This window comes from Festucalex cinctus, chromosome 3, assembly GCF_051991245.1.
Source record: "Festucalex cinctus isolate MCC-2025b chromosome 3, RoL_Fcin_1.0, whole genome shotgun sequence".
In the NCBI taxonomy this organism is placed as follows: Eukaryota; Metazoa; Chordata; class Actinopteri; order Syngnathiformes; family Syngnathidae; genus Festucalex; species Festucalex cinctus.
In genome coordinates this window covers 3987172-4000769 of record NC_135413.1, presented here as the reverse complement: position 1 = coordinate 4000769, position 13598 = coordinate 3987172, and the positions used below count along the sequence as shown (strand labels likewise).

At 42.4% G+C, this 13598-nt stretch overlaps 1 protein-coding gene across 1 annotated transcript; it reads left to right on the top strand.

Moving 5' to 3' along the window:
• The first annotated feature begins 3648 nt into the window (after window positions 1-3648).
• kxd1 (KxDL motif containing 1) lies at window positions 3649-13375 on the top strand. The gene is made up of 5 exons (XM_077515489.1): window positions 3649-3795; window positions 4601-4761; window positions 9439-9591; window positions 12026-12072; window positions 12337-13375. Exons 2-5 carry the CDS (start codon window positions 4664-4666, stop codon window positions 12606-12608), a joined length of 570 nt encoding a protein of 189 aa, XP_077371615.1. The 5' UTR covers window positions 3649-3795; window positions 4601-4663; the 3' UTR covers window positions 12609-13375.
• The last annotated feature ends 223 nt before the right edge of the window (window positions 13376-13598 follow it).

Sequence of the window (13598 nt, the reverse complement as noted above, 5' to 3'; positions counted from 1 at the left end):
AAAACCTGCTGTGAGACAGACTTAAGTAACAAACCCCTGAAATGCTATCACTGCACCGATGAAGCATCCTGCACGCCTTGTACTGGAGATTTTTCATCATGCCCCATAAAGATCTGTGATGACGGCAGCTTTAGGTGTTTGAAAAAAAACAGGTAAGTTTGGCACAATCTGATGGCAAGTACATGATGGGACAGCTCCTTCAAAAGTTTTGTTTTTATGATGACTTGCAGAAAACAAGATTACACAAATGGACTGTAAACCGACTAAAGATTGTACCACCACGACCCCTGGCACCGACTGCTGTAACAAGGATTTATGCAACAAGGACAAACCCCATGAGGGCGCAGAGACCGCCGCCGCCATAATCCCCGCCGCCATCAGCGTTGGCTCCTGCTGCCGTCGGCCGCCCCCGCCTGTTTGGCGCTCTTCATGTGAGAGGCGGTCGGAGCCGACGGTGTTGGACGGAGGGCGAGGCGTCGTCCTTCAATTGCACAGTCTGGCTCGTCTTTTGCGCTTTTCCTGGCATCCTTCCGTATGCTTGTGCTAACCTCGCAACTTGTGTGTGTGCGGCATTATTCATCTGCATCGAGTGCTACTGGAATAAAGGGCAAAACCGTCGTATGTCGTTTTCTTTGCAGACACGGGTCTAAACACAAAAATGAGTTAGACCAATGGTGTCCAAACTACAGCCCGGGGGCCATTTGCGGCCCACCGTGCATTTTTCAGTGGCCTGCAACATATGCTAAAAATGGCATTTGACTCAGTTCAAATAAAATAAAACAAAAATGTTTGGAGAAGCTCAAACTAAGAAGGGAGGATATCGAAAAACAGGTGCCATTAAAGGTTATTTTAGTTGACTAAAACTAATGAAAAAACAAAAATTCAAAAAACTATCCATCCATCCATTTTCTTGACCGCTCATTCCTCACAAGGGTCACGGGGGGTGCTGGAGCCTATCTCAGCTGGCTTTGGGCAGGAGACGGGGTACACCCTGGAATGGTTGCCAGCCAATCACAGCAAAAAACAACATTGTTACCGAAATAAAATAAAAACGAAAATGCTTTTTAAAAAAACGAAAACTAACTGAAAGTACATTTTATGTTTACAAAACTAACTAAAACTAACTATAATTATAGCAAACACGTCCCTCGTTTTAGTCTTTGGTAATTAATTTAATGAATGAGCCTTTGGGGATGTTTTTAAATGTGATTTTTAGTAGATTTGATATAAACCGGAATAATGACGTTTGAAAGTATGTCACACAGAAGTGATGTCATCTAGAAGCAGCCAATAGAAAAGCACCTTCAGATGACATTGCTCCCATTGTGTTTTTTAAATATTGCGCACAAGTAATACACAAACTAATACTGAAACTAACTAACTAAACTAAAACTAAGCATTTTTTAAAGAATTAAACTAATAAAAACTAACAGAACCACCCTTAAAACTAATAAAAACTAAATAAAATGAAAAATTCCAAAACTAGAATAACCCTACTGCCATATCACACATAAATTGGTTTCTATACTGTAGCATTTTTCTAAACACCGGTATGCAAAAGCACAAATAATTTGTACAATTTTTAGGACTAAACACAATTTCTCTTCATACCATTATGTGGCCTTTGCATCCTTCTGATTTTCTGTATGCGGCCCTCAAATGAAAAAGTTTGGACACTCCTGAGTTTTACCCTTTTCAAATCTTTAAACAGTTACAAACTTGTAGCTAATGTTTGATATTGAGGTTCTAGCTAAGCTAATTCTCAACTCCTGTCCTCATTGGGCACTTTCACAACATTGCAGTACAAGAGCACATGTGAAATATACAAAGAAAAGGCCTTAAACACATTCACAGTAAAAAAAACAAAAAAACAAAAAAACAATTATAGAATCTTTAACACAGCAATTCTATTGAAGGTGATCAGGAAAATCGATCGGCCGATATATCTTTTTAAATTATTCCAACGTAGCCATTTAGTATAGATTGTTTTATATTCTAACTGCAGTGTGAGACAAGTACTATATCAGCCACTTGGTTATGATTAATTGAACATATGACTGCATATTGACATTTCAATAGACTACAACTGCCTCAAAAAGACTTAACCATTTGACAACTGGTCAGACTGATTTAAAGGGATCGTTCGGCTTTTTTAACGCGAATCTCAATTTCATCCTCACCTCCCGTGTGTGCGATCAGCACTGACTTACCCCTGACAGCGTTCGGTGACACCAGTTCTGGTCCGGCGTTGGACGAGAGGAAAATAGTCCAGCAAGCTGGCTGGGGTCTCGGAAATAAAGCGTTTTTCTTCTAAAAACTATTTGTTTTCAAAAGCGTGATACATTTCCATCACAATACTCTTTCCTAAATAAAGTCAGACGCAATTACCGCCAGCCACTACTTTTCTGTTCGTTCGTATCACTGCGCGGCGCCCTGTAGAGCGCTAACCGACGCACTGCAGCCAGCTAGCTGATACTTCCGCCGAAAAGGCAAACAACTTCAGGCGGAAGTATCAGCTAGCTGGCTGCAGTGCGTCGGTTAGCGCTCTACAGGGTGCCGCGCAGTGATACGAACGAACAGAAAAGTAGTGGCTGGCGGTAATGGCGTCTGACTTTATTCAGGAAAGAGTATTGCGATGGAAATGTATCACGCTTTTGAAAACAAATAGTTTTTAGAAGAAAAATGCTTTATTTCCGAGACCCCAGCCAGCTTGTTGGACTATTTTCCTCGGACTATTTTCCTCTCGTCCAACACCGGACCAGAACTGGGACCAGAACTGGTGTCACCGAACGCTGTCAGGGGTAAGTCAGTGCTGATCGCACACACGGGAGGTGAGGATCAAATTGAGATTCATGTTAAAAAATACCTTTCTTTTCTCTTTATTTCTTTTTTTTTCTGACCTTTTCTCTGGTCTCCTGACCATTTAAACCTCACGACTCTGGCAAGATTCTGAAGTACCTGGTTAAGGCGAAGGGTAATGGGATATTTATAAGGTTTTAGGTGAATGAATGAGTATAAATTTATACGTATTTGCACGCACGCACACGCACGCACGCGCACGCACGCAAACGCACGCAAACGCGCACACGCAAACGCACGCACGCACGCAAACGCACGCACGCAAACGCACGCACACATACACACACACAAAAAAAAAAAAAACAAAAAAAAAAAAAAGAGCAATGATGACAAGACGTTGAATCGGTAAGACTACCGAATGAACAATTCTGAGCTCTTTTTAAAAAAAAAAAAGAAAAAAAAAATCCGAACGATCCCTTTAAGAAAAAGAATCGATCTTTTGGAAGCAACGTTCGAAACATATCTCCACAGCGACATCTGGTGGCCAATTCTGATGGCCTACTGCCAGTACTAGCTGACTGAGCAAGAGGCGAGTACAGTAGTACACCCACCGTGGATGCGTTCACACACACAAAAACAAAACAAACAAACAAAAATCTTCAAGGAACCAGAGAGTCAAGAGAGCTTATTATTTTTAATTGGTATGGCCATGCACATTGTCAACATTTTGACATAATAACTACGGAAAAACGAAAGATTTGGACACTAATGTAATGACAGAACACTTCTCTTGCTGTTTCCAATAAAGGAAGGGAACTGTATAAAACGGAGACACCACCGGACATGCAACCCTCGTGACCGGAAGTGGCTAAACTCGGAAGTACTTTGTTTCGATACTGGCCAAATACGTACATTCGTCAATATAGGCATCTTTTGAACCCGAGGTAGACATTCCATTGTTGTGCTTCGGTCGTTATTTTAGCGTCGTCAGTTAAGGTAAGTTTCCAAATTATTAGAAGCATGTCTGGAGTCAAATATTTCTAGCTGGGAGAAACACCGCTTGTCGTACATAACTCAACTGACTGAATAGAGACGAATAACATGACCTTGCGCTAAGACAGCCTTTTCTTCTGCACTACACACCCTTGTTAAGTTTCCAGATTTTACTGATATATAAATTAGACCAACTTTAATTAATCGTATCTATATATAACCTGTACAATTTAATCGACGCTGTTGAAAAATCTTTTTCGAGGATGTAAATACTGTATAAGCGACTGACATCATGTAGTTGCACAAATGTTCATGCACTCTCATAACTGAGGATGTGGCTGTGTTTAAAATTAACTAATCATAAAATAAATAAATACATAAAAATTAAATAAAACGTCTGCATGCGTTTAATGCAAGTTAAGTCTGAGGGGACAAGTCCAACATATGTGGTCTGACAATGGCACAAATTTTGTGGGACCGGAGCGAGAGCTGAAGAATGCCCTCACCAAATTGGACCAGGAAATAATAACTAGGCATCTAGTGCAGGTAGGAGTTAACTGGACTTTTAACCCACCTGCAGCCTCCCATTTTGGTGGCGTTTGGGAGAGGATGATTCACATAGTGAGAAGGGTCATCAGCTCAGGAAAAAAAAAAAAAGAAAAAAAAATAACTAATCACATTCTAACTCATGTTAAATGAGTTACCACACACCTGCTACCATTTGCAGTGGCTCTTGTATAGCCCCCAAAAAAAGTTACACTAGTATGTTCTAGTAGGCTTTTACTAACACCTTTTTGCTCTCTCGCAGAGGACTGAGGGTTTTGTGTTGAGACCGACTGCTATTTGGAAGTTCTGTGCCTGGAGCTTCATCATGGTGGAGCCCAGTGCCTCCGGCGTATTCTGCAGCCGGATGCTGAGCATGGTCAACTCTGAGGATGTCAACGCCATCATCCAGGCCCAGCGACACATGTATGTCACAATGAGAATCATCTTTTGTTTCTAGTTTTAGTCTGTTTTAATGCAACTCTTCTATATTTACATTTAATGTGGACTGTATTGATTACCAATTGACAATTCCAAACATCCGGGCATTTATGATATTTCCACAATGTAAGGCAATGCAAAATGCTTCCGTTGCACAGTTATAATAAACAGCGTATTGTATGGCTTTTGCCTGTCACTAGCATGCAAACCTGTATATTAGTTAACGATGTTTCATCACATTTTGAAATCAAAATAATCCTCATAAATCAAATTACAAGTAGGGCTGCACAATATTGGAATATCATGCAATATGCGATATAGTTGCCTAATATAGTGATATCGATATTATTGTGATATTTAACATGTACCTAAGGAAAATACATGTTTATGATCTAATGAAAGAATTAAATTTTTCATGCAGCAAGACAAGTAAACTCAATATATTCTTAGTTATTTAATTGTTATAGCTCGATAATGTTCAACTGTTGGATGGCGGTGCATATTTTAGTTAGCGGCTGACTCGTCAAATTCAGATAAAAGCATAAAATTCCATATAAAACTTATTGCATGTCTTTGCGATATGCATATTGCATGGGCCAATATCGCAATATTGATATTTTTTTTTTCGATTTTTTTGTGCAGCCCGAACCCAAAGTCCAATGCTTTTCAATGAGCGGAGAGCTTCCTTTCCCCGAGTTGACAGCCATTTTGACCTGTGATGTAAGCTCAGAATTGCCGATACACTTACGTAAAGTTATACCTTGACTTACAAGTTAATTTCATACTTACCCATATGAAATCAAACCTCCACATTGAAACTAGAGTGACACACTGACACCTCTCTTCATTACTCACTGATACCGAGTAGGCCGATACATCTAGTACTTTTGTTACATAAAGTTTCAAAACACATTGACAACTTAATGTGAAGAAACTAGACCTTTCGTTCTTTTGGACTTTTCTGGTCTCAACAGCGTTTGGGTTCAATAAATGCAGTTTCAAAAGGAAATTGTTTTTCGACGGTATCGAACCACAGTGTGAAACTGCAACACAATATTACAAAATCTAGATAAACTGGAAAAAAAAATGGTGTGTTGAATTAACTCAATTTTATTTCATCAAGTAGTTGCACACAATAAAATCATCTGGCTCCATTGTATCAGCATCAGACATCGTATAAAGTAGATGTATAGTTTACTTAAAACATGTATTTGGAACCGTATGATTGTTATTTTCTGCAATCACTGGTCGCTTGCTCCTCACATATGGAAGCCCAAAAGTGTCAAAATTCAATAATAAAAAGGCCTTTTTGAAATAACTATCCTTTTGATAAATAACAGGCAATTATGTAATATGGCCATTAAATTTTAAAATGAGGTGTTAGTATTATTATGAAAGGTGTTATGCTATTCTTTAATAAGTTGATTATTTTAACAACGTCATACTTTTAAAAAAATAATGACATTTAATTTATTTTCAAGGTTTTATAAGATAAGAAAACGTTGTTTTACAAAGTCAGTTTTTATTTCATAATGTCCTTTTCCACAATGGTCTTCTTTTACATAATGGCGTTTTACAGCCGAATGATTTGGCCTGTCAATCAAATGATATGAGGCGGAGCCAGTTACGTGATTGGCTGAGTCCCTTATACAGACATGAGCAGCAGCACTTGCAGTATCGATTCACGCGTGGAGAGTTTAGCGCCTAATGAGGAGCCACGGCGGTCACAGGCTTGCTAAAGCATAGTTACGGAAGATAAGTCACTTTCAGAAGTACTCCAAGAAGTCGCAAATCGTTTAGAATCGGATCATAACGTAAAGGCCTTGTTAAACTTCTGCGTCAGGCTACGGGGTAGGCGTCACGGTGATCTCGGCTCACACAGGTGGTCCCACCCACTGACTTTGATTGACAGGCCAAATCATTCGGCTGTAAAACGCCATTATATAAAAGAAGACCATTGTGGAAAAGGACATTATGAAATAAAAGCTGACTTTGTAAAACAACGTTTTATTATCTTATAAAACCTTGAAAATATATTAAATGTCATTATTTTTTTTTATTTTTATTTTTTATTTTTTTTTGAAGAGCTCAGAATTGTTCATTCGGTAGTCTTACCGATTCAACGTCTCGTCATCATTGCTCTTTTTTTTTTTTTTTTTTTTTTTTTTTTTTTTTTTTTTTTGTGTGTATGTGTGCGTGCGTTTGCGTGTGTGCGTTTGCGTGCGTGCGTGTGCGTGCGTGCAAATATGTATAAATTTATACTCATTCATTCACCTAAAACCTTATAAATATCCCATTACCCTTCGCCTTAACCAGGTACTTCAGAATCTTGCCAGAGTCGTGAGATTTAAATGGTCAGGAGACCAGAGAAAAGGTCAGAAAAAAAAAGAAATAAAGAGAAAAGAAAGGTAAATCAAAGTGACATCCAGCACCGACCAAACACTTCCTGCCTTCCCCATGATTACAAAATCAAAGTCTTACGCCAACCCCGGAAGCCTCTAAATTCCAGCAAATTTAGCGAGATCTCAAGAGCCCAGAGGAAAAACTAAAGAGAGGAAGGAGGGAAGGATCGATAAGGCAGAGTGAGATCAATAGAAGCCAGTACATCCAATCCATCAAAGTGAAGTCCAGCACCAACAAGACCCCTCCTGCGTGGTTACAAAACCGGAGTCTTATGCCAACCCCAGAAACCTCATACTTCTAATAAATTAAGATCTCAAGTGACCAGAGGAAAAACTAAAGAGAGGAAGGAGGGAAGGATAGATAAAGCAAAGTGAGAACCACAGACACCAGCACCAACTGATTCAAGGGGCTGTGGGAGGGAGAGGGTACTTCTGTTGAGTTTCAGTAGATGCTGGTGCGACGGATCTGGCATGCATAAGGACCACCACCAAAGAAAGAAGCCGTCAACCGCGGTCCAGCAAAGCGAGCCCCCCCCCCCCCCCCCCCCCCGGAATCCCCAGGCCGCGGCAGCACCAAGGCCACCCCCAAGCCACCCGAGCGGACACCGGTCGGCGAGCCGACCCAGACACCCGGAACACCCCCCCGAGCCCAAGGCCGCAGAACGAGGCCCAGCGGGCCCCCACAGCGCCCCACCGGTCCCCAGCCCCCATCCCCCCACGACACCCCCCGCACCCCACCCAAACCCGCCATCCACCACGACCCAGGCCCCACCACCCCCGACCCCCAAACCCCCGAACACACCCCGACCCCCAGCACCCAACCCCCCACCCACCCATACCCCCCCCCCCCCCCAAACAAGCCGCCCCCCCCCCCGACGGCCGCCACCCCCCCCCCCGCGAACCCGGCCCCCCGCGAGAACCCCCCACCCCCCCCCGGAAACCGGCACCGGGCAGCAGCGCAGAGAGGGAAGATGTGCCCACCCCACCTCCAGCCGCGCGAGATTTGCACAGCGGCGGGAGGGGGGAAGCAGAGGAGGAAGCACCAGGGGAGAAGGCGGAACACCAGAACACCGAGCCCGGTGGGGAGAGGCCCCGGTCGTCACGCCAGAGTACTAGTGACACCTAACCCTGTTACTGAGTCCGCCAGCTCGCCGACTGGCGAGCTCTACCCTTACACCGTGAATGTGGCCCCACCCAGTGTATATACAAGTGTGTGCGTGTGGTGCATTAAAATTGGGAGCAGGTGAGTCGGAGCAGAGGGAAAAAATTTCCCCTACTCCGACACACCCGTATCCCCCCCCAAAAAATGAATATGTATATGTGTGGTGCATTAAAAAAGGGAATGGAGGGACAAAGTGGTGGGGCAGGGACACAAATGGGGGGACCACAGCGCTGCCAGGCACTGCAGTCCATCCCCTCTGATGGCTCCCCGCCCCAACTCACCCCTCCCCTTGGACGTGAGGTGCATTAAAATTGGAGGGGAGTTGAAGGGTGAAGACGGTGTTTCCACCCTTCCCCACCCCACCAAGAAATGTGTTGTGTGCCCTATGTGTATATTTACAAAGTGTATAGTGCAAGCTAGTGAAGTGAGTAAGAGGAGCGACCAGCGGGGCCTCACCCAACCCGGCGGGTGTAGGTGGCACGCCCGCCCCCCAGCACCCCCACCCCCACCCGCCCCCCACCTGTCATTATTTTAAAAAATTATGACGTTAAAATAATCATTATGAAATATTTAATCAAAATGAAATATTTGTTAAATATTAAAGAATAGTATAACACTTTTCATAATAATACTAACACCTCATTTTAAAATTTAATATCCATATTACATAATTGTCTGTTATTTATCAAAAGGATAGTTATTTCAAAAAGGCCTTTTAATTTATTGAATTTTGACACTTTTGGGCTTCCATACTCACAAGGGTCACGGGGGTGATGGAGCCCATCCCAGCTGGCATTGGGCAGTAGGCGGGGTACACCCCGAACTGGTTGCCAGCCAATCGCAGGGCACACAGAGTCGGACAACCACTCAACACTCAAAAGCACACCTAGGGACAATTCGGAGCGCCCAATTAACCTGCCATGCATGTCTTTGGAATGTGGGAGGAGACCGGAGTACCCGGAGAAGACCCACGCGGGCACGGGGGGAACATGCAAACTCCACCCAGGAAGGCCGGAGCCCGGACTCGATCTTGCATCCTCAATACTGGGAGGCGGGCATGCTAACCACTCATTCACCGTGCCGTATTTTCCCCATCAGGCTGGATCGCTTTGAGAAGACCAACGAAATGCTGATAAACTTCAATGGGCTGTCCAACGTGCGACTGCAGCAGATGAATGAGCGCTTCTTGCTCCACACCCGCACTCTCGTCGAGATGAAGAAAGATTTGGACAGCGTCTTCCGACGGATCAGGTTGAGTTATTTGAAAGGGGAAGTTCAAAGTCCGGCCCTGGGGCCATTTGGCTTGCCACGTATTCTCATGATAAAGTTAAACACAGTCAGACAGCATATACATAAAGAGATTACGAGTACAATTTTTTTTTCCAAAATATTTTACTTATTTTTTGCACTTTAAAGGAGGATAAGGAGGAGGAGGTAAGATACCGATTTTTTTTTTTTTGCAGATTTGCGACCCCTCTGGCGAAAAGCGGAATGTAAGCCAGCGATGTGCATGCGCCCAGAGTGCCGAGACGTTAGTTAGTGGTAGTTTTATTGTGCATTGCTCATCATAAATAGGCCCTGTCACATTTTCAGGACGAGGACTTTTTAGCAAGAAGAAAGAAAGCTGTGACTCCCGTTTCATCCTCTTAGTTCTTTCCACATACACAAATAAATATTAACACTGCTCCAGTATTGATCCGCATCCTCCTGCGCCGCTCGTGCGACTTCAGTTTTACCATTTTTGTCACACTGAACAGGTGTTATCATTTCCTGATCAGTATCCAGACCGTGGCCGGGAGACGCAGGGAAGATTTTTCCCTCCAGAGTCACCTCCGGGGACAACTCCCGTTGCATGTCCCCAAACTTTCGGCCCAATGGTCGAACAAAAGAAGCCACTGGGAGACGGAGGGTCGCACTGCAGTCTTGGTTTATTATTATTTTGACACACTTCTTTTTTTTTCTTTTTTTTTTTAATCCGCTGTCGCACACACTTGTCTTTTCTCACGGTCTCATCCATGCACTCCCAAACACTTCTGCCTACCCAGCGCTTCCGTGGAGTGAGAGTGAGAGCGTGCACGCGCCTGAGAGGGAGAACCTTAAAGGGATACTTTACTTATTGAGCCATTTTTGGTAGTCAAACATGAATATTTTGCCTATAATAAATTTGACGTTTTCATTTTTTTCATGTACAATTAGTACCTTTTTAAAAGCACATTTTGCAACTTGCTGTCAACTGAAAATGACATCACAAGGGCTCAGGTAACCAATCACAGCTCAGCTTGTGAATGTCACATGACCAAACCTAGAAAACAGATGAGCTGTGATTGGTTACATGAGCCCTTGTGATGTCATTTTCAGTCGACCGCAAGTTGCAAAATGTGTTTTTAAAGGTAGTATTTGTACGTGAAAAATAATTAAAGTATCAAATTAATTCTAGACAAAATATTAAGTTTTGATTGCTATAATGGGCTAAATAAGTGAAGTACAGTCTTCACTCGCTATAACTTTTCGAGGTCTCGCTGTATCGCAGATTTTTTTTAAGTGCAATTTTGCATATTTTTTTACAGTAATATACCCATTTTATAAAATTTATGAAGGTTTGAACATTGTCAATGTTTGAACAAGAGAGAAATGTGAGAACATGTAAATGCCTCAATGAGAAAAGTGTATAAATTGTGCGGTCGGGCATTTTAGAGCCTTAAAACATTTATAAGAGTTGTAAAACATAAAGCTAACTACTTCGCGGATTTCATTTATTGCGGGTATTTTTTGGAACCTAACCCCAGCGGAAAACGAGGGAACACTGTATCTCTTTAATAAAAGGAACCCCGGCTGTCATGACAAGTTTGCTCTAGATTATTTATTTGGTTGTTACTAACATAACTATGGGATTCATTTTTCAAAAATAATTTCCAGTTTAATACATTTATGTAGAAATTTTATTTAGACGTATGGCGCCATTGTTATTTACGTCACAATGCGTTCCTTGCGTAGTGACGTAGAATGGCGGTGGTTCTCTGCCGAGCAATGTGAAACGGTCAAGAAAACAAGGTAAGCCTCCGTTACTTTCCTAAAGGGACGATCAAAACTCCTGAATGCGTTTGTTGAATGACGAGAGCACCGCAAGAGGGAGCGTGACTCTCCGGATCGCATGTTGTTTCTTTTGGAACTCTACGAGGCTTACCTTGCTTTCTTGAGAGGCGTTTCACATTACTCGGCAGAGAACCACCGCCATTCTACGTCATATAACAATGACGGCATACGTCCAAATAAAGCTTCTACAAAATGTATAAAGCTGGAAAGGATTTTTGAAAAATGAACCTCATAGTTATGTTAGTAACAACCAAATAAATAATATAGAGCACACTTGTCATGACACCCGGGGTTCCTTTTAAGTTTCGGTCCCGAAACATCATCATAATTTGACTCTATAAATAAAATAGGGGCAACAGCCATTGTGCCAAAATAGTGCCTCCTGCCCATAACATTTGTAAAACGTGTTGGTGAAAAATACGGTTATTTTAACACTCTAACTTGCGTTCAGCTCCTTTAATGTGCAATATATGTTCATCTTCCTTGAATTTTTCTGTATGTGGCCTTTAATGGAAAAAATATGGATATTGCTGATTTAAATATTACACATTAAACATTAGCATTATTATTTTTATTTTTTTTAACTCTTCAGGACACTAAAGGGGAAGATTGGCAAGCAGTACCCAGATGCCTTCAGCAGTAAGTTCAAATTTGTGTATCCATGTAATAACCAATTACAAGTTGTCGTTGGGTTATAATAGATTTCTGTTCCTATGGTAACAGCGATGAAACCCAAATCGCTGACCTATAATTTGTTCCATAAATCACCCCCATAACTGTTAGCGGTTCCTCAATCTATATCTTATTTTATTTTTCTGCAAAAAGAACTCTGAACTGCTCTTTTTTTTTTTTTTTTTTTTTTTTTTTTTTTTTTTTTTTTTTTTTTTTTTTTTTTTGGGCCAGACATACACGAGTCACCCATCCCGGAGGAGGAGGATGATGATGATGACGACGACGACGACTTGGACCCAATGCTGCCGAGTGGCGCCACTACCATCACCACGGCCACCTCGGGCCAGAGCTCAGATTGCTGCGACTCCAGTCCTGACGTGGTTTCACCCGCCGCAAGCAGATGCTCCGAGGAGCTCTCCCAAGAGGTGCCTGACACGCCCGCCTCAGATACCCTTCGTACGGCTGGCCTGCAGGATGAGGGCCCAGACTCTGTGCCTGAGTAGCTTCAGATTGCGAGTGGAGGACAATATCACTGTAACTCAACTTTAATGTTCGATTTTCTTTCCTTTTTTAAATACAGTGTTACCTTGACTTATGAGCACTCCAACATACTGTTTTTTCGAGTTATTAGTTGCTCTGGATGAAGTGGAAGAAGGTGTAGCAGTTAAAGAACTGTAATGCCCTCACATGTAGGCAAGGAGAGCCACAGTCGGCAATGCACTCTCAAGCAGATTAGTGACTGGAAAGTGTTTCAAACACACATGACAAAAATGACAACACTCAAAAGGAGCTGTCATAGGCGACAACTCGCCAACAGGTGCTCACCAAGCAGGGTAAACGTACCTGACTCCATCCCCTGATGTAATTCATTAGGCCACACCACTTAAAGGCATACTTAAATCCTACAGTATAGTCAACAGCTGCCTGTTTGTTGTCTGGCATTTGCAAATTTGATTTAATTCTAAAGAACTGCAAACTCCCTTGGATGTAAAATCATTACTATCTTGGTCAGGCACTGCTTAAAAACCTTTGTGAAACAGGAAATGCATGCACCGGACACCTGTAATCACCTGTGAGTGTGTGTTGCGTTCAAATTTCTACATTAGTATCAGTAAATGGCATTGGCCCATTACTTGTTACTCGCAGGTGCCAGCGTTTTAATGCAGTATCAGCACAACACTAACTTATGTCTGCTTAGCACCAAAACCACTGTTGATGAGCTGGAAGTATCACAGCTGATGTTGCTCAATAAAACACACATTCACATCTACGGACAAGTTTGAGTCTTCACTGCAAAATGAGAACGGTTAAACTGGACACAGGAAGGCAGGAACTGAGATTTGAATCCAGAACCTCGGAATTGCGAGGTAGACCTGCTAACCAGTAGCACACCATCCTTAGTTTTCTTTACTTAAAATTCAGAAGGTAAAGATCAAATATCAAACTTTCAGTTTCAAAACCATGGGTTATGTTGGGAATAATCAAGCACAGGT

Excerpts from the sequence above, each read along its gene's own strand:
- kxd1 (XM_077515489.1), top strand. The coding sequence starts at position 4,664 with ATGGTGGAGCCCAGTGCCTCCGGCGTATTCTGCAGCCGGATGCTGAGC. Across the intron at positions 4,762-9,438 it reads ATCCAGGCCCAGCGACACAT|GCTGGATCGCTTTGAGAAGA; the intron begins GTATGTCACAAT and ends TTTCCCCATCAG. Across the intron at positions 9,592-12,025 it reads AGCGTCTTCCGACGGATCAG|GACACTAAAGGGGAAGATTG; the intron begins GTTGAGTTATTT and ends TTAACTCTTCAG.